Raw genomic sequence first — 25,214 nt, forward strand, 5'->3', positions numbered from 1 at the left:
TTTGAATAAAAAGTGGATGTAAATGGAGATCGTCATATTAAATAAACTAAGTCAGTCCCAGAAAGATGAATATCATCTTTTCCTCTCAATTGTGGAGCTTACATTTTATATGGATACATAAAATCATGTATGTATAAAAAACAAGAACACAGAAGCCAGTGCTAGCAGGATGGCTCACCAGGTAAAGGTACTTGCACAAGCTTGGTGACCTGAATCCAATCCCTGGAACCCAGGTAAGGTTGAAGGAGAGAACAGACTCCACAAAGTTTCTCTGATCTCCACATGTGTTCCATGACACAAGCACCCCCTCCATACACTAAGCCATTACACATCCACACCCCAGTAACAATAATTACAACAACAACAACAAAGTAACCCAGAGGAAGAAAGAGGACAAATGGGAGGGGGTGGGAGGAAAAGGAGATTGAGGGGTATATGGGGGAATAAGCTTATGGTGGATTGAAGGAGAATGAACCCCATAGGCTCATATGTTTGAATACTTGGTCTGAAGTTGGTGGAACTGTTTGGAAAGGATTAGGAGGTGTGGCCTTGTTGAGAGATGTGTGTCATTGGGGGTGGGCTTTGAGATTTCAAAAGCCCAAGCCAGTCCCAGTGTGCTCTCTGCCTCTGCTTATGTATTAAGATGTGAGCTCTCAGGGACTCTTGCCATCATGCCTTTGCTCTGCCATCATGGATTCTGACCTTCTAAAGCTGTAAGCCCAATTAAATGCTTTCTTTTATAAGTTGCCTTGGTCATGGTGCTTTGTTACAGAAGTAGAAAAGGAACCAAGTCAGTGTTCAAAGTACATTATATATTTGTATGAAAAACTCTTACATTATACATCAGCACATGCCAGTTTTTTAAAAACAGGAAGCATTAAGAAGTTCTCTTGAAAGCCATGCTTTATCTATATTCCACATATTGTAATGCGCTGAGCTTCTGTTTTCCAATTTGAAAAAGTGTCTAAATTAGAGGATTTTTCCCCTTTGATTTAGTTGTGTGTCATTTACTTTTTTAGTGGTGGGGTGGGGTAGTATGTCGATCTTATTGCTACTTATTTACAACTAAGATTCACTATATGCAATGAAAGGATTTTTTCATGATTTCAATCTTAGACTTAGTGGGATTTGTTTCATGGTCCAGCATGGTTTATAATGGGGAAAGCAGCATAGACATTTGAAAAGAATGTACATTCTGCAGTAACAGAATGAAGTCTTCCACAAATACTGATTGGCTCAGGTAGTAAGTCCTGTTATTCAGAGCCTCTAATCCTTTTTTAGAGATGTGTCTAGTTTAAAAATCAACTCAGTAGAGAAGAATGTTACAATCTCCTATTATGATTGTGGGACCACTTTTCTTTAAACACTGTAACTGTTTTCTTTGTATATTTTTAAGGTTCAAGGTTAAGCACATACAGGCTTATGATTATTGTGTCTTTCAGAGGAACTGACTCTCTTTTTTCCATTACAAATACCCCTTTTTACCTTTGGTAACACTCTTCTTAGAAATCTACTTTGCCTGATGCTAACAAAGCTATGCAGTTACGCTAACCATTTGTACCAACCTGTGAAATCCCATCCATTTACATCAAACAATTTGTGTATTCCATTTAGAGTGCATCTTTATATTTAAAGTGTTTTTTATAATTAAAATGTGTTTTTTTAGGTAACATTTGTTTTCTAATATAATTAACATAATTATTCTTATTTCAGTAGTCTCTTTTTGAGCTTTTTTGTTGTTTCAAAATTACCAGAACTCTATTTTAATTATCAATTGGTTTTTTAACTATACCTCTTTGAATTTCTTCTTTATCTATTGTTCTAAAGATTGCATTGAATATCTGTAGCATTTTATAGTCTATTAAAGTTAGTCAACTCCATGCCATTTCATGGAATACCTAAAACTCTTTTTTTAAAAATCCCCATCATTTTTTTTTCTTCTTCTTCTTCTTATTAATTCAAGTTAGGGAACAGGCTTGTTTCACATGTAATTCCCCTCTTCTTCTCCCTCCCCTCACCCCCAAACCCCCATCATTTTAATCATTTCTCTTACATGTAATTTGCTTTCATCTTAGAGATTTTATAATTTCCTTTTTCTTAGGTGTTAAGTAATTCAACTATGTTATGGCTAAATATAGTTTCTCATATTTTTCTGACTTGTAGTTAGCTGTACTTCTTTGTATATAAAATATACAAAGTCATATATTATATATATTTTATATATAAAATATAAAAAGTCAGGGGACTTGTGGAACATTAGTTTTTAAATTCTTTTACTCTTGGTCTCAAATCACTGATGTAGACTTTGGGCTATCATCTTTTATCTTTGAAGCTGTTAATTGTTTCAATAATTCTCTTGGTCAAATTAGACATTTCTGTTAGGTTATTTATGGGTTAATTCATGCTTTTTTTTGTGTTACTTGACAGGCTATGGATCCCATCTTGTGAATAATCTTTTCTATTGCTATGTTTTCCATTCCAAAGTTTCTGGTTAGCTTTTAATTTTCTATTTTACTTCTGACATTGTTGGACTTTTATTCATTACAGACATATTTCCCTTATTTTTACTTAGTTTAATTATAATATATGCTTGGAAATATTGTCTGATAATCCGATTCATCTTAAGGCTGGCTTCAGTTGTTACTTCCCTTCACAGTGAGTCAAATTATCCTGACTCTTCATATGTCAAACACTAGTGGCTGCTTTAAGTGTCACCCGTGGACAATCACTGGTGGATGTTTTAAGTGTCCCCCATGGAGTTCTGCTGCTGCTTTGTTTTGGTAGACAATTAACTTTGTTAAAACCAAACTCCCAACTCTATTACATCCGAGGTAGCTATTAGCTCATAATCTGTAATCAGATGGCTATCAGTCTGTCCATACACACACTTGTCAGTGGTCAGCAGCAACCCAGTTATTCTCTGAATTGGTGTTCCTCTTATTAGTTTTTCTTTTTGCCTTCTTGACCATGGGAATCTTCCTTACTTTCTGGTGGTTCTGGTTACTCTGAGCACTTCCAAATAGATACTCTTGCCAAAATGAGTAAATTCTGTTGAAATTTTAGCCATATCACAATTTTACTTATCCATGGCTACTGCCAGGGCACAGACTATAGAAATGGAGTGTTCCATGATAATAGCAGCTTCCTATAAGGTCCATATCTCCATCTTCCAAGCTCCCCATGGGTTTGAGATAGTTATTTGTGGTTATAATTACTGCAGAGTCCAAGGTCTTGCAATGCTGTGGAAGTGCTTCACTACTGAATATAGCCACTGCTGCCCCCCCTCCAGTATTTATCCTCTGTTTTTTCCAGATTTTCCACAGTTTTTTTTGTGGAAGATTTAATCTGCTAGGACTTTAGACCTCTATAACTTTAAGAAAACTCAACAATATCATTTTTGAAAATTTCAAAACCAATAACTGTAAGTTGCTTAGATAGGCACATACATACACAAACAAGCTCTGTTAAAAGAAATGGGTAAGTAAGCAAAAAACAAAAAACAAAACAAACCCAAAAAACAGATTAATGTACACCTGGGGCACAGCTATAAGAGCACCTCCAGAAAAACATATCAATAAATAAAATTATGTCACTGTTCTAGTTCTTTGTCAATAAATAAAATTATGTCACTGTTCTAGTTCTTTGTCAATAAATAAAATTATGTCACTGTTCTAGTTCTTTGGCAGTGTATGGGTTAATGGCTATTTGCTATATTTATTCATTAATGGACAAACAACACGGAACTGATAAGGGCTAGGCAGAAACCAACCATGACAGTTTGTCATTAGCTAAAAACTTGGATTATTTTATTCCTATTTATCTAACACCAAATATAGTTTTCCTTTTGTATCTGGAATCTCCCAAAGCCTCAACACCAATAAAATCCCTGGAAGTGCTAGTCATAGGCTGTAAGAAATGGCTAAGGAGCCTGATGATGGTGGCACATGCCTTTATTTAATCCCAGCATTCAGAAGGCAGAGGCCGGCAGATCTCTGTGATTTCGAGGCCAGCCTGGTCTCCAGATGGAGTTCCAGGACAGGCTCCAAAGCTAGAGAGAGAAACCCCTGTCTCGAAAAACCAACCATAACAACAACATCAATGGCTAAGGATTTACGAAGCCCAATTAGGTGAAATTCCCGGAAAATCAGCACACATGCAAGTCTTAGATACACAGCTAATAATACGAGAACCCTCCAACAATGCTGTCATTTTCAATGCAAAAACAGAAATAAAACTATGCATGTGTGTATTGAGTCTTTGTTTACAATACAGACTGGAAGCTCAAAAAAAAAAAAAAAAAAAGTCCCAGCGCTTTAAGAAGTACGGGAGGATAAGAAAAGAGACTGCACATAAGAAAGCACAGGCTTTCACAGAGCAGAGATATTGCTATCATGTATGCTGACATGTATGTCCCTAAGTCAAGGACTATGGGACCTGTTCCAGAGGGGACTGGACAAGGACCCTCCTCAATCTTATTATCACACAGGAAGCTGCATGGAACACTAGGGGCTATCTATGCCAGAGGGAGGGAGATCAGACTGGCCAAGGGACTGGAAAAAGTAATTTCATCAGAGTTCTTTCTCATCCCTAATTTTATGACTCTCTCTATAAAGGAAGGAGAATTCAAACTCCTTCAAAATAAGCCCTGGCTTAGAAGACTGAAACTGATGGGCAAAAAGCTTATCCACACTTTTGGATATAACTGAATAATAAACAGTAATAGCAAACTAAAGTATGACAAGTCAAGCCCTTTTGATTTCTCAGGCTATTTATAGAAACAAAAACAAACATGAAGCTCTTCCCACCTGCATCCTGCATGGTTTGATTTGGAGGAGGATGAGCTCAAGAAGACAAAACCCCAAAGAAAATGATGCCATTAGCTTTTCCTCTTCATTTTCTTATCTATGACATTAATAAATTTTCTGTACTTTTATGTCTAGGAAAAAGACTGTTGGTTTCACAGAAACAACATGAATATATGCTGTTGGAACACACATGTTGCCATGAACAAACATTTTTTAAATCTATGCTTTATAATAATGCATTAAAAAAGAGGACCAAGAAATGTGTTAACTGCTCTAAAATTCAAATACCCAATCAGCCCAACACCCCCATGGATTTAAGTAAACAGGGCCTCTCTAGGGGAAGGTAATCCTAATTATGTGGCAAGCTACAGGGCATCCAAGTTTATGTCAGTAGCAGGTTCTGATAAGCACTGCATTGAAGGAGCTGGTCTGGACTGTTTCAAGTGGGAGGGTGCGGGTGCAATGTTGGTATTTAGCTGAGATCCGCAGGCCAGCAAAGGTCAGGCTGGACAAAGCAGTGCCTAATGAAGCTGCTAGTGTCTGGGGTGAAAGAGCCACAAAGCCTTTCAAATTAGCAGCTGAATCCTGACACTCATTAGCGATTATATATGCAAGGGTTGCATCTTAAGCCCCAGCCAATAAAACAGCCTAGACGTTCTGCATACACACAAAGGAATACAGGATGTCCAAACATAAAGAGGTAGAATCTTTTCAATGCTTTCCCCGTCACATTTTGACATCTTTCTTCCTCTTTTCTGTCTTTATTTTTTAAATGATGACAGGACTACAGTGTGCTTACCTTCCAATTTAGCCCTAAAATAATTACCGTCGTGACAAAAACGAGACTCTCATTTTTAAATTTTAATCAAGGAGGGTCTAGTCAGAAATTGCTTCTGCTAAATTCTGTACAAGACATAATATAAGCATGTTAACTAGCAAAGCCAATAAATCACACGGAAGCACTTATTAAAGTATCTTACAGGACTAAATTTATCACTGATGACAAATTTAATTTGAGAATCAGAATCTGCTTCTTGCATACACTTGATTGGGGGGCAGTCATTTCAAAGTAATGAATGCTAAATATACTCAAGATTTTTACTGGAAAAGTCTTTTTCCCAGAGCATGCCGACACTGGGAAACGCTGCACATCAGAATTCTTTCCCAGCAGTGGCAGCCTTTGCACATCCAAGTTAGGGGAATTTTTACAACAGGGATAATGAGCATTTTACGAAGCAATTTATAACCATCACTCTGTTAACCTACTCAGTCTCCACAGGTAGGTCAGTCCTTGTCCCTTGATAATGAAGAAAATTGAGAGATAGAATTTCCCCTGTGTAATAGGTAAAATCATTTTAAGCTGTGGCAGCGTCGAGTGAAACAAGGGAGGGGTTGAAAGAAGAAAGTAAAATTTTCACAAACAGCGTTCAGTCTTCTCATAATCACCTGAAGCTGTGACTAAAGGACACTGTGTTTGCTTTAAGTATCAAAAGAGAACTACACTTCAAATACACAAAAAGTATTATTAATAGGCAACTCTTGCTTGACACAGTATTTCTGGGGCTATAAGTACAACGCCTTATTTTCTATTCTGGTCAACTCTACAGTGCAGTTTATTGCAGAACAGAGTTAGGTCATGTAAGTTCTATCTTCTACAAACGTGTCCCCTTCCTAAAACTAATCCTGCAGTTCTACAATAGTATTTTTCTGTTGTCTTTTCACACAGTGTTTTCTTCCCTGACAATGCAATCAGCATATAAAAACCAAATCTCACTGCCTGGTTCTGTTTAAGGCAAAGCTTGCAGCCTGAACCACAGCTTGACAAGAAGAACACGTTAAGCTCTTAAACAAAAGCATCCAAGTCGACCTGTTTTGCAGACTGATTAATAGAAACAAGCTCCAAGGACTAATCACAAGTTGAGCCCTGTTTCACAGATTAATAGAACAAAGACATATGAGAGGAGGGGACATTACAGCACCAGAATACAAATAAGCGAAGGTAGGCACCAGACTTTCCTCCACTGAAGTCACATCCTGGAAAACCAGACCCAGGGTCCCGGTTCCCAGGGTATCACATTTAGGAATGAATTGAAAGGCAAGCCCCTGAAGATGTCTGGCTTTTATTAGCCAGCTTGAGAAACACCTAGGTTCTGCCTTCGAGAGACTCTGATTTAAAAGGGAAACACAATTTTGCAGCAGTGTGATGCATAGCTCTGGGTGCTTTAGGGGGAAGGATTCCATTTAAGCAGGGCAAAAACCAGCACTTGTTGATTAGCACAAACACTTCCAACTCCCCCATCCTTTGTAATGACCTGTCACACAGATGATTTGTGAAGTGTAGGCCCAAGCACAGGCCAGCAAATGCCCCCAGACGATACAAGCAAGCACACCAAAAGTCACAGTAACACAGTTCATCTCCAAATTACCCAGAGATGCATTTACAGGATATGGACTTTTTTCTTTTACTCTATAAGAACACCCAAAATCCTAGGAAAAGGAGCATGAGGGAAAAGGGGGGGGCATGCATGACAAACCCCTGCTGCCCTGTAAGGAAAGCCCCTTTCTGCTTTTGACTTCTCTGCTGACACATGCCATTTGTATAATGCTAGATAGAATACATCTGTACATTTGGGTAGGCATGTAGCTTTAAAAATGCTAATCGCTAATTAAAAGAAGCCAGACTTAACATAGCTTCGTAATAAATGACTGATTCCTCCATGTCCAGGAACATTCAACATAAATCTGTGGGTTGTTTTCCTTGGATTTGTGGACTGTTAATACTGGAGAAACTGTTATTGAGCACCCAGATGCCAACTGTATTTTATGATCTCTATCTTCAGTGATTTTCTATTTTTTCCTCATTATTCAGAGAATGTTAGTTTCTGCCATCAAACCCTAGATAAGTCTTTATGTGTTTAAAGCATGGCATTACCCCTGCAAAATTGTGAAAAAGAAAAAAAAATAAGTGTAACTTTTTACACCAAACATGGCTGTTAATTGCTGCAGAATAATGCCATGTCAACACAGAAATTCAAACTACACATGCATGTAGTTATACTAAAGGACCAATAACAGTATCATAGCAGCAACAGCTAGCACTTCAGTCATCTGAGCAAATTTGTAGAGACATCCAGCACATACCATTTATAGCAAAAGCAAATAATAAAATCCCAGAAAATAGCTAAGCTTTTTCTCATGGTTGCTCCTGACTCCACTTATTATCATCATCATAATCATCATTATTATTAATCAATATTAATAGCAGCAGTGGTAGTAGCTTCTCATTCACCATCTGGATACAGAACATTCTAGAGAAACATCATTCAAAACATCTCTGGGGCTGGTGAGCTGGCTGAGCAGGTGAAGGGCTCGCCACTGAGGACCTGAGTTCCATCCCTGAATCTACAGGGTAGAAAGAGAAAGTGGACTCCCATAAGTTTTCCTCTGGCCTTCACACAAGCACTCCACTACACATGAAATAAAGGGATAGATGAGTGTTGGAAACAGCTTTCTGAAGCTCAGTTATGGCACATCATCCTAGACATTTTCTTCTTTGTTTCCCTCACTCATGTACAAAACAAAGATTTTTTCTGATGTCATTCTCAAGAGTATTTGGTTCACTATTTTATTGAGACATAGGGAATGGAAATCCTCTGCTAAACTTTATTCTGCTTTATCAATAGTTCCATTATTCTGTTTATTGTGAAAACAGAACAAAACCAATTCGAAGTGAAAACTCAGAGGTATCCATAGTCTCAGAACTGCCTTCCAAACACTGGTAAGTCTGTGGTTTACATATTAGCCATGTCTCCACACACCTGGAGAAGCGGCCCTGTGTGGCTCGGGCTTCTCTCAATAGGAGTCCAAACTCTGCAGAAGGTAATTCCTATTAACAAATAACCTTGAAAAGCATGATCCACTTGGCGTCAGATTTCCCTTTTAATAGCGGGCAGCAAAGGCCAAGAGAGTATAAGATGAACTGGGAACTACAGAGTACCTCACTGCTCTGAGGTCTCTGAAGGTGCTCTACAAACAGGCTAGCACAGAGAATTCCCCTCTGGTAACAGCGGTGTAAATGACTAATGGTCAGATTCAACATGAAATAGATGCTCATGGGCCTTCTGTATATTTACTGCTGGCTCAATAGGTGAGTACCTCTTCTTTCATCTCGTTTTAAGAAAGCTTGCATCTGAGCAAGAAAAGCATCTAGTCCCCCAGCTCCAGCTTGGGGGAAACACAGTATTAGTTTGTTTCATTACAGGCAGAGCCTCCGGCTGAGCCTTCAATCCTCATTCTCTGAGGCTGCTTATGTACCATCTGTTTTAAATGCTACCCCCCAAAAAAACTACAAATGTACCTAAGTGGTTCAAAACAAACTTGTTTCCCCTTAAATTATAACACTGAAGAGAAAGAAAGAACAAGAGGTGACTTACAAACCCCAAGGCACATGCCCAGCTGCTTTTTGCCACCAATACCTTCTGATCAGGTTTTGGTTAAGCATCTTATATTTTGTACTGAAAAGATAAAAACAAGAAGGGGTTTTCTACTGATTCCGGACTCTCAATAAAATCAGAGGCCAGAGGCTTGCTTTGTGGCTCAGTGGATAAAGCATTTGCTATGCAAGCCTAAGGACTGATGTTTGGATCTCCAGAACTCACATAAAAGCTGAGTAGGTTTGGTAGCTTCTCTACTCTAAGCACTAAAAAAGCTGAGAATAGTGATTCAGTGAGCACTATGCTCAGCAAGAGACCTTGCTTCAACAGAGATCAAAGAAGATGCCCAATCTCTCTGCTGTGGGTACCCATATGCATGCCTATCCAGGGCAACATGTGAACTCTCATACATGCAAAACATGTACATATACACACACCAAATACATGACCATGTACATGCATATGTGCAAACACAGGTACATGCACACACATGCACACATAATACACACAGTGGTTCAAGAACTCCTAACTGTAGCTAATGAGTTGGGGGTTGACTTTTTATTTAAGAAAATAAAAGCATTTTCCCTTGTCCTCAGCCATCCTCCTTCTAGAACCATGGTGTCCCAAGCTAACTCCCATCATTCCTGAGCACTTGGAGGCAGGGAGTGAAAGTCAGAGTACTTAAGTAGGTTAAATTGAATACAAACAGTGTCTCCAAATCAGGGAGGCAAACAGTGGTCAGCAGACCTCCAGCCTGGCAGCAGCCTACTCCTTCGGTTTTATATGCATCCTTTGCACATACTGTATCAAGGAAATGGGTAACCAGAATTGGGAAGGAATGAAAACTCGGTGTGTACATCCGGACCTGACTCTCCCTTTGCAGGCACAGTACTCTTGCTCGGTCTTCAAAGTCGACTTACTGAAAATCCATATGAAATGTTACCACTGTTTTTTCCTTCTGTGGTCCACCTTGTGAACCCATTATGACTACAGTATCTGAATTAACCAGTCAATTTCAGACATGGTCTCAGGGTTTTTTTTTTTTTTTTTCTCTCCCTCACCTAGGAAGTACCTAACTTCGATTCATTTCCTCTATTCTGACGTTACATATACCAGAGGCTTTCTCTTTTCATGGATGGCCTGTCCCTCTTTCTGATGCAAATGGAATAATGACAATTGTTAGTTACAGTAACTGTGTTTGTATTTTTTTCTGTGTTTGTATTTTAACAGATGATTTTTTCTAACATTTCAGCAGTCTTCTTCCATCCTGTCTTGAGTTAAGGCAGATTTTTCAACCCATCTTTCCTGATTTGTGCAGAATTTACACAATTCAAATCTGCCACTAGCCTTGAGTTGGAAGAGCCCTCATGGACCAGTCCACACTGAATTTACAGTCACTATCCAAGATTACCTTTATCTTCCTTTTGGTGAGAACGCACTGCTAAGTGTTACTCATACATTGAAAATGATACTCCATTTCAGTTACCTTAAAAACTGTCCCATCTGTCTTCATCTAACAGTCATCTATTCACTCTTCCATGCTTTTGACCCAAATGTAGCAATATACATGGTTCCTTTCCTAAATGGCTTCCACTTACCCAGATCATGAGCAGCTTGTCATGCCAGAGGAAGTGGACGACAGTCACTTCTTAAAATTCTCTTCCTTTGTCTTTCTTCCTGACACTCTCTCTCTCTCTCTCTCTCTCTCTCTCTCTCTCTCTCTCTCTCTCTCTCTCTCTCTCTCTCACACACACACACACACACTTACACAGGGGTAACTATTTTCTTAAATTATCTATTTACTTCATTACTACCCCTTTTACCTTAGTATGACCACACACAAACAAAAAATAATGCCAACCATCATAAAACAGAAAACTCACCGTTCAGGGAAGAAAACAATGCTTTATTTATTAGTTAATGAGTCCCAGGAGGCTAAAATGCACATTCTCTTATTAACTCCACGAAGAGTACACAACTGATAAAACAGAAAAGCTATAGGGCCACATAGATTAGAGTCTGATTTTCAGAATTCCCTGTCTTTTGTGATGCTAGGGTCGTTAGATGAATTATTTAACTTCTCTGATGTTTAATCTTCTGGTTTTCCAAGGTGGAGTGATGATGGCACATCTATATCGATGTGGCCAAGCTTAAACACATGCAATACAAAGTATGTGCATGTAGGTGATGCCCCGCACACTACAGTTATCTGCATGTCCATTTGACAGATGAAGGTATGACTCAAGCTGATGAAACTGAGACTCACTTTTGCTGGAACAGCCCCTTTTGAAAGCCGGAGTCTGCATGAGGTTACAGAACTGCCTCCTAGACCCGGTACCACCTGCTCATGTCTGACAAAGGGAGCAAAGTTCTCAGGGTATGTCATCCTCCTGGGAAGTTCTTTCCAGAATTATTAGCACGAGGGACAGATGGTTTAAAAGAAGAGAGAAGCAACAAGTAGGGCTTAGCCCAGTTTCCACAAAATCATCAATGGCAAAAGTCCTTGAATATAAAATGGTTGAGCCTGGGTTCTACCAAGCTTCCCACAGGCTTACAAATGAACGCTTGAGACAATAAGTGACATCATGCTTTGACAGCCTTCTTGCAGAGCTGCCTAGAGGGGCAGAGGGCTTCTTCCTGTCAAGCAAAGAATACAGCCTAGCTTTGATTATTCAGACTTTGTTGTGAAACACCTGGCAGCTTGCAGTCTTGCCGGAAGAGGAGGGAAGGGAGTCCTGTGGTGATGTTATGCAGAGGCAGTGCCCACTGAAGGGGAGGAGAGTGAGAGGGCAACCTCAGATCTGAGGAAGGTCACCTTCATCTCGGACCATTGGAAGCATTTTAAAGCAGCCAGTCTAGTCACCTGGACTGATCTAAGAACACATCTGAGCTATAGGAGAAAACGCAGAGCAGCAGGCAGGCTGATATGGATGGACTAAGCTTGCCATAGGACCTGAATAGGCTTACTAAATGTACAAACGAAAATCCATCCTCCATTGATTGGGCAGAGCACAAAGAACTTTGCATCTATCAAATGCATCACAACTCAATGGTGAAGAATATCGGTCCGCTAACATTCAGAATCCAGACAGTGGGGATTCCCCAGCGAGCCAACTTCGTGACTCCTCCAGAGGAGGTTCAGAGGTCATTCGTTTGCTTCCCAACAATCTCATCTTTGCACTGCCCTTCCTGAACACAGCCTTAGGGAAACATCCTAAGGGTACTAGAAAGTTCTCTCTCCTGTCACAGCAAGGGATAAGGCATCGGAGGCAAGAATAACAAGGCTCATAAAGATGTCTTTCTGTGAAAATCCTCAGGGCCTAAGTCAAGTTCATCCTTCCCCTTCCCTTGCTTTTATGAAACCATGCTCACCTAGGGACACACTGTGCTCTCCACCCTCCCCAGGGCCCAGGAAGGATACAGATCTGTTCTTGCAGGCTAAGGGATATAACTTAGAGTTCTGTTTGGTTCTACTTTGCTGTTCCACCTCTGGTCTTCCATTCCATACAGTCACAATCCTGTCTGGCTTTGCATTGGAAATACTGTTGCTTACAACTGCTATCTCATCTGTGTAGACCTTCTTCAGTTCATATCTCTGCTACCATTATCCTGTTTTTTCACTCATTCATTTATTCATTAGGTATGGACTGAGCTTCAGAAGGTCTGGACTGAGCTAGCCTAGAGTAAGCACAGAGAGCAAAGCTGATTGGTTATTGAAGGGACCAGCCCCCTGCTTTAGCAGCCATGACAGGCTGAAGAAAATATCTAGCAGTTTCCAGCCTTCTGACCTTGCAGGAGCTGCCCTAGGTCAGATACCCTCCACGAGGCAAGGAATCAATCAGAAGTTAGCTGTCATGCTTAGCAACCACCCTGGGAGGGACTATAGACCATAACAACCAGTTGACCAATCAACACAGGACAGGTCACCAAAGCCCAGAAGTGCACCAATCCTGAGACTGTTGCATACCCCTAAATACTCCCCTTACACTGCTCAATAAATTCCATGCCTCAAGGTTCCCCTGGGTCCTTCTTGCTCCGACCTGCCATGTGGAAAGGATAGAGGGCCTGAGTTAGTGCAGTTAACTTGTTAATAATAAAAGACTCTTTGTTTTTGCATCAGAATGGCTCTGTTGGTGATTTTGGGGTTCAGAATTGGGCACAACAGTTATTGCTATGTTTTCGGAACTTAAAGCCACATTATAATCCCCTTCCATCTACCAGCAGCCACTCTGGATTAGAAAGAGGAGCCTGTGAATACAAAACAAGGGATGGAAGAACACCCAGCTGTTTTCCAAACCTCAATGAGATGGTTCAGGTATTTCCAGTAGCCCAGCTCAACTTGGTTTCCACTGGGGTGCACTGCTACCAAGCCAGCAGAAGGCATATGCCCATCCCCTCTTGTAACAGATGCTCAAGATGGGGACAGAGGACTCTACTTGGGACTTTTGGCTCCTGATGTATAGTGTGTGTGGAGCAAAGCAGAAAGACCAGAAGATGGAGATGTTTTTCTTTTTCAAAACCCTCTGTCTCTGAGGTACACTATGCAGAAGACATTGTATCATGTCTCACTTCTCACCACTCCTATTGCCCCTCTCCATAAGCACACTGAATCCTGTGAGAGTTCATGTGGCCTCGATTAATGGGCAGCCTTTTTGCAACGAAATGGAAATGGCCATGTCTTCAAAGATAAGGAGTGGTCACTGCCTGAGTTAATTCAGTCTGAGGAGTAGATGGAAGTCCTTGCTGAACTAATCCCAGTTTAAAGAGCTTGGAAAATGAATTCTGGATCCAGGTCCTATTTCTCACACTGGCGCTGGGACTTTGGACAAGTTACCTGCTGCCATAACTTGGACTCTGTCCAAAAGTAACTAGCCTGCACAACACCTGACATATCAGTGCTTGAAAATCTTGGGTCTTATTAACTCTTATGAGTAATGATGTGAGTTTGAGAGCTGCTAGATGGCCCAAATGAGACATCATTTGTACAGGCTCTGAGTGAAATACCACCTTCCAAGTGTGAGGCTATACATGCTGTTTGCTGAGCTGCTGGCTCAGCCACGAACAAGCAAAGATTTAAATGGTGACCACAGCTATTTGAAGCCTAATGGAGTGCTACTAGCCCCCTCCCCCATAACAGGTAATTCTTCCAACAGGGAGAGGCTGCAGAGGATGGGCTGATTGGAGTTGCTAGCAGAATGGTCTGAGTTGGATCCAACACAACAAACCCTGCATATACTGGCCTTGGAGGTGGTATTTACTGTGCTGATCTGGGTATCAATGGGAGGTAGGAAGCAAAGCCAATCGGTTTTGCTTTCTCCTTTTTTCAAACAAACAAGGCAGTTGTTAAAACCAGAAGTGAATCTGATCCTGTGTGGCTTTAAGAGCAGTCAGCTGCATTCTGAAACAGGCAATAATGTAAACAGAGCCCTGTAACTCTAGACCAGGGCAGAATGGCCATAGGTTTGTGCCTGTGGGCCTGGAGCCAAGCAAAATGAAATGTTAGCTTGGGCCTTAAAACAGAATCGTGTAAAAACAGAGTGCATATTTGTTTAACACACCACACGTGCGCATGCATACACACACACACACACACACACACACACACACACACACTCTCACACACACACACACGGCATTTTTCTGTGCCAATATCTTTTGTAACTCTCTGAAATAAAAGCTGGGGATCGCTGCAAACAATGTGTAGAACCAAGAGTGATTACAGTCTGATCTGAGCACACACAGACTTTGCTTCTGAACATGGAGATGTTGTGAGATTTTCCCTTCCCTCTCTCCCTCACTTTCTCCCTCCTTTTATTCCTTTCTTTCCTTCTTTCCCCAAGCTAATGGCACAGTATGACTGTGAAAATAAAATAAATGAGCCCATTCCACTCATTCCTGTATCTCAGTTCTATCATGAGTTGCCAATTGGTTTTCTAATCCTCTCACTCAATATCTGCTGTTAATTTGTTTGCTATTTCAAGAACTTGAAGACTGTCAGCAAAATACATGATGCATTACGGGACTTATAATTGGAAATGAAAACATCTGAAGCTTTTCTGACAGGGTAACCACGAAGCATGGCTGCCCTGATCAGAACAAGGCAACATGAACAACCTTGTAGCGATCTGTGCAGACACAATTATCTATGCCACAGAGTGGAGTCAACACTTAACTCTGGCTTTGAGAAATGCTCGGGAAATTACATCTAAATGAATGGATGAACCCAACATGTTTATGATGCCAAGTGAAGGGAAGAGAGGAGGGAGGGGGAATCCCTACTTATGCTTGCTTTGAAAAGGAAGGGCAGTGGACTCTCTCTTCCTCTTTTGGCCATTGTAGAACTACCAAGCCTGGGCCTGATTTAATTTTCCTATTGTAGAAGTTAAGGCACTTCCTCTACAATTATTAAATCTGACAAATCACACTTGTGTTCATTCTAACATGAAAAAACCAAACTCTTTGTTACTGATGCCTTGGTGAGCCAAGAGATCAAATTCCTCGACATAGGAAAGCCCCATTCATGTTCATTAAACATCAGGGAGACCAGTTCTGTGCAAGAAGAGCAAGGTGCAGGCTAGCATGGAACAAGACAACCACTCTAGTCCAAGTGAATGCGCTAGGACCAGGGTCTCGGGCTAGGTTCTGTCTACTTTTTGCAGTAGGATTTGCTGATCCCTTAGTAAGTGTGGGTTTGTTTCTTCTTTGACACAGGCTCTTGTTATCAAAAGAGCAATTGAGATCAGAAAAAGAAGACCCAGTTGGTTTTCACAGCCTCTCTGGTGTGTGAGTTAAATTGAAGCCCACATGCATGCAAAGGCTGGTTACAGGTTCAGTAACCAAAAACATGAAGATGATTTCAAAAATCCTATGTCCCCTTTGGTCTGGACAGATAAGCAATTAGTTGCCACCGTGGCTAATATTTGACAGATTAGATTTTTTTTTCTCCTCTGACTATTCTTTGCCTTTGATAAAGATGCTGCAGAGGGTAGCTAGAAAGAGGAAATGGAGGGCCATCTTGGAGGCCAAGCATGAACACTAGGCATGGGAAGCCTGTGAGCTTTCAAAGCTGGAGTCTGCTCCAGCTGTCTGATAACACAAGCCCCTCTTCTGTCTCCCAAAAGGGGCATGAGGAAAGGATGGCAGAAGTTAAGAAAGTCTGTAGGCTAAGTGTCTAATAAGCATGCCTGATTGCTTTTCCTTAGATTCATGGAAGGAGGTGGTGAAGGAATGTAGATAGGACACAGAAAATGGTGTTTCTGCCAAGTTTCCCAAGGCCAAGAAGCTCCCAGCAAAACTCATCCACACTTGCCATCCTTCCAAGGAGCCCCTCTCCTTCCACACTGGCATCCCATTTACAACTTCTGCTGTTTGGGACAGGAAATTTTCTTAGACCCATAGAGTCACACTGACATCGTCTTCATTGGAGATGTAGTAAATAGCATGGCACATTACAGTTGCAAACTTTCAGGAATGCTGAGGTGCATTGCCAGCCTATTTTTGGTATATAAATTCCTGTGAAGTTATAAATCAGGAAACAGCAGTATTCTCGCTAGTCTTTAGGAAGTCTTTCAGTTGTGACACAGTTTATAAACATACCACAAAGGCAGATGAATATTCCTTTTGTGAAGTTAAACCACATAACAATCTTTATTTTATTTTATCTTATGGGGGAGGTGATACTGCAAGCAAGCCAGGGACCTTGTGTAGATTAAGCATGTCTTCTAAAGATCCACTTTATCCACTCCAATGTTATACATTTAAAATTCAAGAGTTAGAGCAATTTCCTTGGCCTGATAGCAACCGCTTTTGAGAAACCCATGGAGGGCAGGATGGAAATCCCAGGGGTAAAGAATCTTGTTTAAATTTTTGCTTTTGAGTGAAAGCCACTACCAGTATCATCAATTCAGAATTTAACATTTCCTCTAATTAACTAGCTTCTATTATTTTGGAATATCTATGGGCTATTGAGGAGACCTTTGCCTGCAGGGTAATCTCAGGGATACAAAAATAATGATAAAACCTTAACTCCTAAAATGAAAAAAGCACTAGCTGTGAAATAATTTCACTCAAATTTTGCTTCTATCCAAATTATTAATAGTAAAAGGGGTTAAGAATTATGCAAGCTGTTAAAATAACCATGTCTACCAGAATGTATTATCTTTAAAGATTCTAGGTTTGGTGAACATTTATGTGTTTGAATTGTGAAACAGCCTAGAAGAGACATCATTTCTTCTGTTTCATATCCTAAACCCAGAGGTCACATGACGCATCTAGCATCACCCAAGCAGTAGAGACTGAGCCTAGGTAAGAATAAAGGCATCTGACTCCTGGTGCAGAGATTCTTGTAAAGTGGTCAGGAAACATCAGTTACCCCACTGCTCATGGTGACAGCTACACATCTCAAATGCTAACTAGAGGCTTGCAGATTTCACTACACCGTGGATACATTAGGTTTATGTTGAAAACCACGATTTGAGGGAAGTGATGCTCATCTTACAGATGAGAAAACCAAGGCATGGGGATGTTAAAAAATCAAGCAAAGCAAAGACAAAAGAACTCATCCAAGGTCCCCAGGAGTATGTGCTAGAAATGTCCTCCCTGCACAGAAATGCTCAGACAGAAATCCCCAAGTCAGTGTTCAGGAGGAATATGCCCTTCAACAGAACACCTTCATAGTGCCATTCAAACAACTGGTGTTTCAGGAGGACAGGGTGAGATGAAACCTCCTGTCCACTATCTGCATTCTTGATAAACAAACAAACAAACAAACCCAAAGTACCAACCATTTCACTGGACAGGACAAATCCCATCTACAGATTCACTTCCTCATAAAGAAACACTCATCAGGAACAAGGGGTCAAGATTTTTGGAGATCTCATATGCCTCAACTACCCTCTCAAATACTGAATTAATTTTTTAATGATTAAAAATATCTTACATGATAGTAATCTAGTTCTGATATAAACTTCATCTGCCACATGAACCAACTACCCCATCACACCGGGTATTTTAGTTACCATCTTGTTTTCACATCTTGGGATACTTCAATGTCTGCCACGGGATCCTAATCATCCCCTCATTCATCACAGCTGTAGTTTTGTTTAGTTAAGTTCTATCCTAAACAGATTTGGATCAGCTTAAACCATGCAGGATTCTTTCTTTCTTTCTTTTTTTTTTTTTTTAAATTTCCCTGTCATTGTTTCAGTAATTAGCAATCTGGGGTCTTTGAAAGCACTGATTGTTCATAAACAGCCCAGTGTCCTGTGCCTTCTGAAGATCGTTCAAAAACACAAGACGAGTTTGGAGAAATGATTTAGCCAACACGTCAAGTTTCTCGACAATCAGAGGTCATTCTTCAACTATTAGACTGAGTAAGAACTGGACTGGGAAGTGGGAAGTGCTCATATCCTGCCCCATATCCACAACCTGTGATGTCAAGACCCTGCTTCACCCTGAGACCATTGTTCAGATCACAGCTGAACAGAACTCATGTCTGCCATTTATCCTATTACCCTCTGCCATCTTCTCATGCATAAAAATGGATGCATTTTAATAGAGCCAAATTTAAACTGGACCTGCAAATTATAACCACTAATTATCACATTACCACCAGCACTACCATACATCACTACTCAGCTCCTTAGCCACACTATATTCCCTGTAATCAGGCTTGCAGAGTAGTAGGGCTACCATTTACTACCTGTTGTTTGCTAAGTGGTCATTTGACCTTGTGTGCCTCAGTTTGCTTTTTGCCAACTAAGAATCACAGTGGTACCTAAAGCCTATAGGCAGATTGAAGACTAAATTAAACAACCGATTTAACAATGGACGTAGAACAGTGCCCAGCTTATGGCAGTTAGAGAGGAACCCACAGTCATTGTCAGGTTGAAGTGCAAACAAAAATGTGCTTCCCATACTCCCTATCAGACACGGATACCGATTAGCAAGGGGGGAAATAAAGGATTTTTCTTTTTCAGAGAGAAACCAAACCTTTGAGTGGAGAGGCGATCAGAGTCGACTCTGCCACTCTTCTAGCAGCCCTGTCCTCAGCTTGTAGCAAAGGACTTGGGGCTCTTCTAGCCCAGATTGGGAGTTAGTTGGTCTGCTCAATACACATAGATAATCCTGGAATTGTCTGATATAGATAACTCCAGTACAACATTCTCATTTTAGAGATGAGAACATTGCTCTGGGCTGAGTGACTGGCCCAAGTTTACCCAAAAACACAGTGACAAAGTCAAGAGCAGCAAAATGGTAACTGTTATTCTAAGCCAAGCACCAGGCTCACTTCGAAAGCCATAGGACAGTGCCACCTACGTAATCTTTTGATGGCTGGATAAAAGATACTATTTGTTTTCACCATTTTAAAGGTAGAAAATTGAAGGTTCAATGTGGAGCAACTTCTTTAAAAACTGGAGATGCAAACCGGCAGAACCACGATCCAGTGTCCCCCTGTTAGGCCCCTAGACCTGTGCCTGATGCATGCATTCCAGAGCACAGTTCTAGACTCCTGGTACTCACCTGTAGACCCTTTAAAAATAAAGAGTTTTTGTTGTTGTTGTTCATTTTGTTTCCTGAAATGAGGAGAATCAGGGGGTCTTTGAGACTAGGGTTTCAAAAGCTATCTCTACAGAACTGATGCATAAAAAGACTTGAGAAACCTTTATATATATGGAAGGCATTTCACGACAGCTTCCAGTACGACTGAAAGAAGAACACTCTCATGAAATGTTCAGAGTAGCTAAATCTGTCAAGAGCAACAGGGTGGGCTTTCGCAAATCTTTCTCTGCTACATAGACACACATAGAGCCCCAGTTACATAATTACATATGTTTCTGCTAAAGCCTCACTTTTACTCTTGTCACCCAAAGAAGTCTGTTTGATGATGAAAATAACTGTGATTTCTGGCAGTATCGGATGATGTGTTTTGTTGAAGCAATAACTTTCCCTTCCATCCTAGCCATTTTCCATTTAAAGTAGCTAAGATCCAGACATGGTTTCTTGATTCCCGACCTGTTGGATCTAACACTTACCAAGGTGCACCATATATCCTGAATCCCTTCACGGTTATCTCTGAATCTTGCAAGTAAATACTGTTTGTCAGGAGGGACTGCACATTGTCAAAATCCTCTGGTTTCAATTTGGACACAGAGGGGAAACGGTAGTAGTCCTGTTTAACGAGGTCTGCCATGAACTCCTTATCAAATGTCAGTTCATGATTCCCAGCAATCACAATTTTATATTCATATGGCAGGTTTCCTGTAATAACAAGAAGGAGAAGAAAAAAAGCACCAATTAGCACATTCATTTCCCATCACAAAATACAACAGCCGAGACTGTGATTAGCAGACGGCTCTTCTGAATGAAATGATCATACATTTCTTTCTATTTCCATGTAAATCAAAATTTATGGCTACTCTTCTATGCTACCAAAATGACAATAAACCAGAACTAGGAAGCTATAAGGAGAGAAATAGCCACTAAGAAAGCGTCAACTTCCCAGCTCCATTTCTCTCTAGATTTTACAGATCCACCGTGATGAATCTATACAAACAATTATCCAGTTATTGTTTTTTTTTTCTTAAGATTCACCATGATAAAGAGAAGGAAGGCTTGGACTCAGTCTGGTTCTCAGAAAAATAACACAACCGGGCTGGAGAGATGGCTCAGCCATTAAAGGCTAGGCTCACAACTAAAAATATAAGAAAATAAGACAACCAAGTATTTTTTAACAGCATGCATAAATGCTGTTATGCATTTTAGTACATCCTTCAAACAAAAGATGTGGCACATCTAGGCAATCTACAGTGCATCTTAAGGAACCTGCAATGTTAGATTGCAAGTCTAATTTTACATTTACCTTTTGGCTTCTGAGTAAACAGAACATTATTAAGGGCCCATGATTGGAAGGGCAACTTTCCTCCCATTGGGATGGGAGAGGAAACTGTAAAGCTTAACCCCCTTTTAATATTTATGCTATGGAAATGTGAGTTCTTGGTGTGCGCTTTTTATGCAAAAGTTTCCCGACGAAATGAGATAATTCTGGGAAGAAGAATGAAAGCTATAAAGGAAAACCCAAACACCAGACTTCTGCATAGATTTATAATGTTTGAATAAAGTACAGGTCATACATATTAATAACTCACGGTGATGCTATAAGAACCAAAATTCCAAGGGGAGATAGAACCGAGCAGCCATCCCCATCCTGAGATTAATGCCTTTTTGCTGCTCTGCCTCTACCCATTCCTCAAAACTAGCCATTGGGCTATTGCTCATTTTATTTTATTTTGGAGTGGAAAAAAGGGTGGGACAGTGGCACATATATTTCCACCTTGACTCCTGGGTCCGATGCAAAATTAAGTTGCCTGCTATTCTGGGAAGAATTAAGGTTACCCTGAGTAGGAAATAGAGAAAGTACTCTTGTAAGAATTGATCCTTACCAGCAAGACAGAGTTGATAATTGAATTATGGAAGCTTAGTGGGAGAGACTTTTTCTTGGGAGTGGTAGTGACTTCTGCCATTGGTACTTGGACTTTGGCAGAGTAATCTGTAAAGACTGCACTGTAGAGGCCTTGCCATGCCAACAGTCAGTAGCACAGGCAGCTGCTAACACAGTGTTTTGTTTCGTTTTGTTTTTCTAAGACAGTGGTGACGTTTTATAACATGAAACGTTTTTCTTCAGCTCTTGGTTTGCAGTGTCTACGGGTGATGGAATCACATGCATGGCACGTGCTGTAGTGGGGAGGCTCAAGGGAAGAAAATGACGGAGGCCAGGAGTCAAGGGACACCTGATGACCCACCCACACTGCTATGTGACACACCTCTGGCCTCAGTTATTTGCAGGGCTGTACAGAAGAGTGCAGCCGAAGTGGGAAGCCGCTCTCAGAGGCATGTTTATGCAAGTCGGGCAATTAGGAGGGTGATGTGTGTTGCAAACTCCTGAGAATGGTGCTGCTATTTTGCTCGATCCCTGCACTTGAAGTGCAGATGAAAGACGGATTAACAAGGCCTCAAATTCCCAGCACTGCCTGTACTGAAATTATGAGGCCCCACAACTCTGCTATCACAGCTCTGTGGTTAGATAATGCACCCACAGATTCTCCTAAGTTCTTCAAGTCAGAACAGGCTAAAAATGTTTTCGTGAGCATCCATCTGTCCCAGGCAGGTCCTGCCAGAGTTGGGGACTCAGCCACTGGTTCAGTCCACACTGTGGCTCTCTATCTCCTCTGTTGGTGATGATGGGCTCACTGGAAACTCATTTGGTAGTCACCATCACTTTCACAAGAGGTGTTGGATTTTCACTATGCCCTTGTTTTAGATCTTTGGTTCAGGACGATAGAAAGTAAGGCATCAGTCAAAAGAAGTACTGCCCTCATCACACCCCTGCTTCAACTGTTGAAAACAAACAAAAAATAAAAGGTGAAACTTCTATGAAGTAAAAAAACGTTGCCGGGAAAGCAAGCATCTTCGGCCTCTTCTAAATCAGATTTCAGAGACTCTGCTAGAGGAGGCACCAAAATGAACAGCCGAAGGAGCGGTGATGATATTTACACGACGCCAACAAACTCATCTCACTCAGAGAATCCAATAGCAGTTTCCAAGTTCCGCCCTGGGTTACCTGTGTTATGAGATTGTCTGACAGATTTTCTTTTTTGCTGAGCTGACCTTTCATCTATAATCTGCCAACCTTTCTGTTTTATATGAAAAGTGTAAGCAGGGCAGCTGACAAATCTCCTGTTACTTGATGGCATTTTCTTTCTTTCTTTCTTTTTTTTTCCCACAAGACTAGATTAATTTGGAGGCTCCGCAGTCAAGCCTCAAGCTTCTTGGTATTCAAATAGCATCACTTTCAAATTGTCAGACAAAGAGGTGCCTGCCTTTATCCATTTTATTCAGATCAGGCCATCTAGGCCGATCCACTTGAATAAAAAGCAAGACCATAGTCTACTTTCTTAATGTGGAAGAAATCCCTGCACTGTGGGACCCGAAGAACTACCCAGTGGAATTAGACAGTGTGTCCTGGGAACGGAAGACAGGTTTATTCTAAGTGGAGTGGAGAGGAACCCTCAATAGAAATGTTAAGGACTTACTATATTTTTTAAATGCATAGTTGGGAGGGTAGTGGAAGTATGATTTGTAGCATTATTTTCATATACATGTAAAAATGCATATGTAACTTAAACACACACACACACACACACACACACACATATATATACATACATACATGTAATAAAATATATATGTAACTGTCAGAACATTTTTTTAATAAATAACAGTACAGGTAAGTCAGAGGGATAGCAACAATGCCACAATGGTAACAAATGAATGAATGAATGAAATATGGGAACCAGCCATCATCAAGTCAGGGAAAAGCTAAATACTTGGTGTAGACAGATAAGTGACCAGAGACAGCATGTTCTGGCCCATTACAGAGACTCACCGGCTGAGCACGTTAATTCAGAAGGCTGGGTCTGGAGGATTGCCACTAGTTCAATGGCAGCCTAGGTTACATAGTTCCAGCACCCTGGGCTACAGAGTAAGAGTATGTCTGTCCTTCCAAAAGAAACAGATAGGGTCAACTGCCCCTCACAGCTGCTACAGTCTAAAGAGCCTCATCTTCCTGTCACCTGCTATCCTCCAAAGCAGACACCATATTTTTCTGGGTTTCTCGTCAACTCCCAGGATTGCCAACCACATGGAAAAAGGAGGAGAAAGGATCTCTTGGTTTCTTAGTCTTTACTTTTCCATTATTCCAGCCTGGTTACAACTGACATTTCTAACCACTGAACTCTTAATCTAGCTCCTCCCATGCCCCCACACACCTTGCTTTGGTCTGCAAATATCTTCCCTTTTGAGCATCAGTTCTTTATTTATGGGATTTTCTTTTATTGTGAGTTCATACTTACCCATCCCAATTAAGTAAGAAAAAGTAACCACGGGCATGTAAACAGGTATGCCTGCTGCACGAATGATCCTAAATGGATCGTGATGCTTCAGCATTTGGCTTTGAAACTTCTGGAAGGACTCCAGAGATGATAAATTTAACCTACAGATTATGTTAACTTCAGTTCTTAACTGAAGTTCTTCAGTTCTTTTACTTTTAAAAAATGAACTAACATTTAAAAAGCAGGACTCTCTCTCTCTCTTTCTCTCTCTCTCTCTCTATTTGTCTCTCTCTCAGACACACACACACACACACACACACACACACACACACACACACACATACACACACACATTTCAGTGCTTCCCACCCCTCCTGGAAAATTAAAAAAAAAAAATCCCTCAATGCTCACTATTCCACAGACCTTCCCACTCTTACTGTTGCTCCTGCTTGACCCACACTGTCTTTGCCTGATGATCCATTGTAGTTTTACACTGACTAACACACAACCTAAGGCAATTTGGCTTCTGTTTTTGTTATCCTCCAAAAGCTTTCCTGGAACATCCCTAATAACAGCCCAAGGGACAAAGCAAAACTACTTCTTAGTTCTTACCTGGGCTGATCTGACCACAAGGACATCACTGTCTATGCAAATATCCACCCTCTTGGTTGCTGATGCTGTACTCTCCAGATCCCCTTCTCTCCTGTCTAGTGCCACCTCTCTTCTCCCTCAGATGTCTTTGCATCCTGTCCCACTCTGTGACACCCTCCTTCATACTCAGTTCATCTTCAGATAGATGTATTGCCAAGCCATGCTTTTCAAATTTCTATCCGTAAGATTCAATTTTAAACCAGCACTACATGGGCTGCAGAGGAGCATGGGGTTAGCGTGAGGGCTCTGCAGGCTCTACCATATATTAGCTTATGACCTTGGACAGCTGCCTTTTGTTCTCAGGGTGATGATGGCAACAGCAGCAGGGTTTAAAGCTTCGGAAGCACATGCATGGCAGAATAAACATGGTCACTACTGGCGATCCAGTTTTTAGTTTTGTTTCTTATGTGTGACTCATCTCCCCTTTGACTTAAGGT

The 25,214-nt window shown here is 40.8% G+C and overlaps 1 protein-coding gene and 1 long non-coding RNA gene across 2 annotated transcripts in view; one reads left to right on the top strand and one right to left on the bottom strand.

Annotated features, from left to right (window-relative positions):
• Mpped2 (metallophosphoesterase domain containing 2) overlaps positions 1 to 25,214 on the bottom strand; it is a 170,867-nt gene that overhangs the window by 63,280 nt on the left and 82,373 nt on the right. The window contains exon 3 of the mRNA XM_035446332.1: positions 20,272 to 20,497. Within this exon, the coding sequence (XP_035302223.1) occupies positions 20,272 to 20,497 (226 nt within the window). The remainder of the gene's footprint in view (positions 1 to 20,271; positions 20,498 to 25,214) is intronic.
• On the top strand, positions 665 to 24,376 carry LOC113836416. The gene is made up of 3 exons (XR_003486594.2): positions 665 to 10,665; positions 11,349 to 18,609; positions 21,921 to 24,376. It is a non-coding gene; the product is annotated as an uncharacterized LOC113836416 (long non-coding RNA).

This window comes from Cricetulus griseus, chromosome 6 (assembly GCF_003668045.3).
Source record: "Cricetulus griseus strain 17A/GY chromosome 6, alternate assembly CriGri-PICRH-1.0, whole genome shotgun sequence".
Lineage (NCBI taxonomy): Eukaryota > Metazoa > Chordata > Mammalia > Rodentia > Cricetidae > Cricetulus > Cricetulus griseus.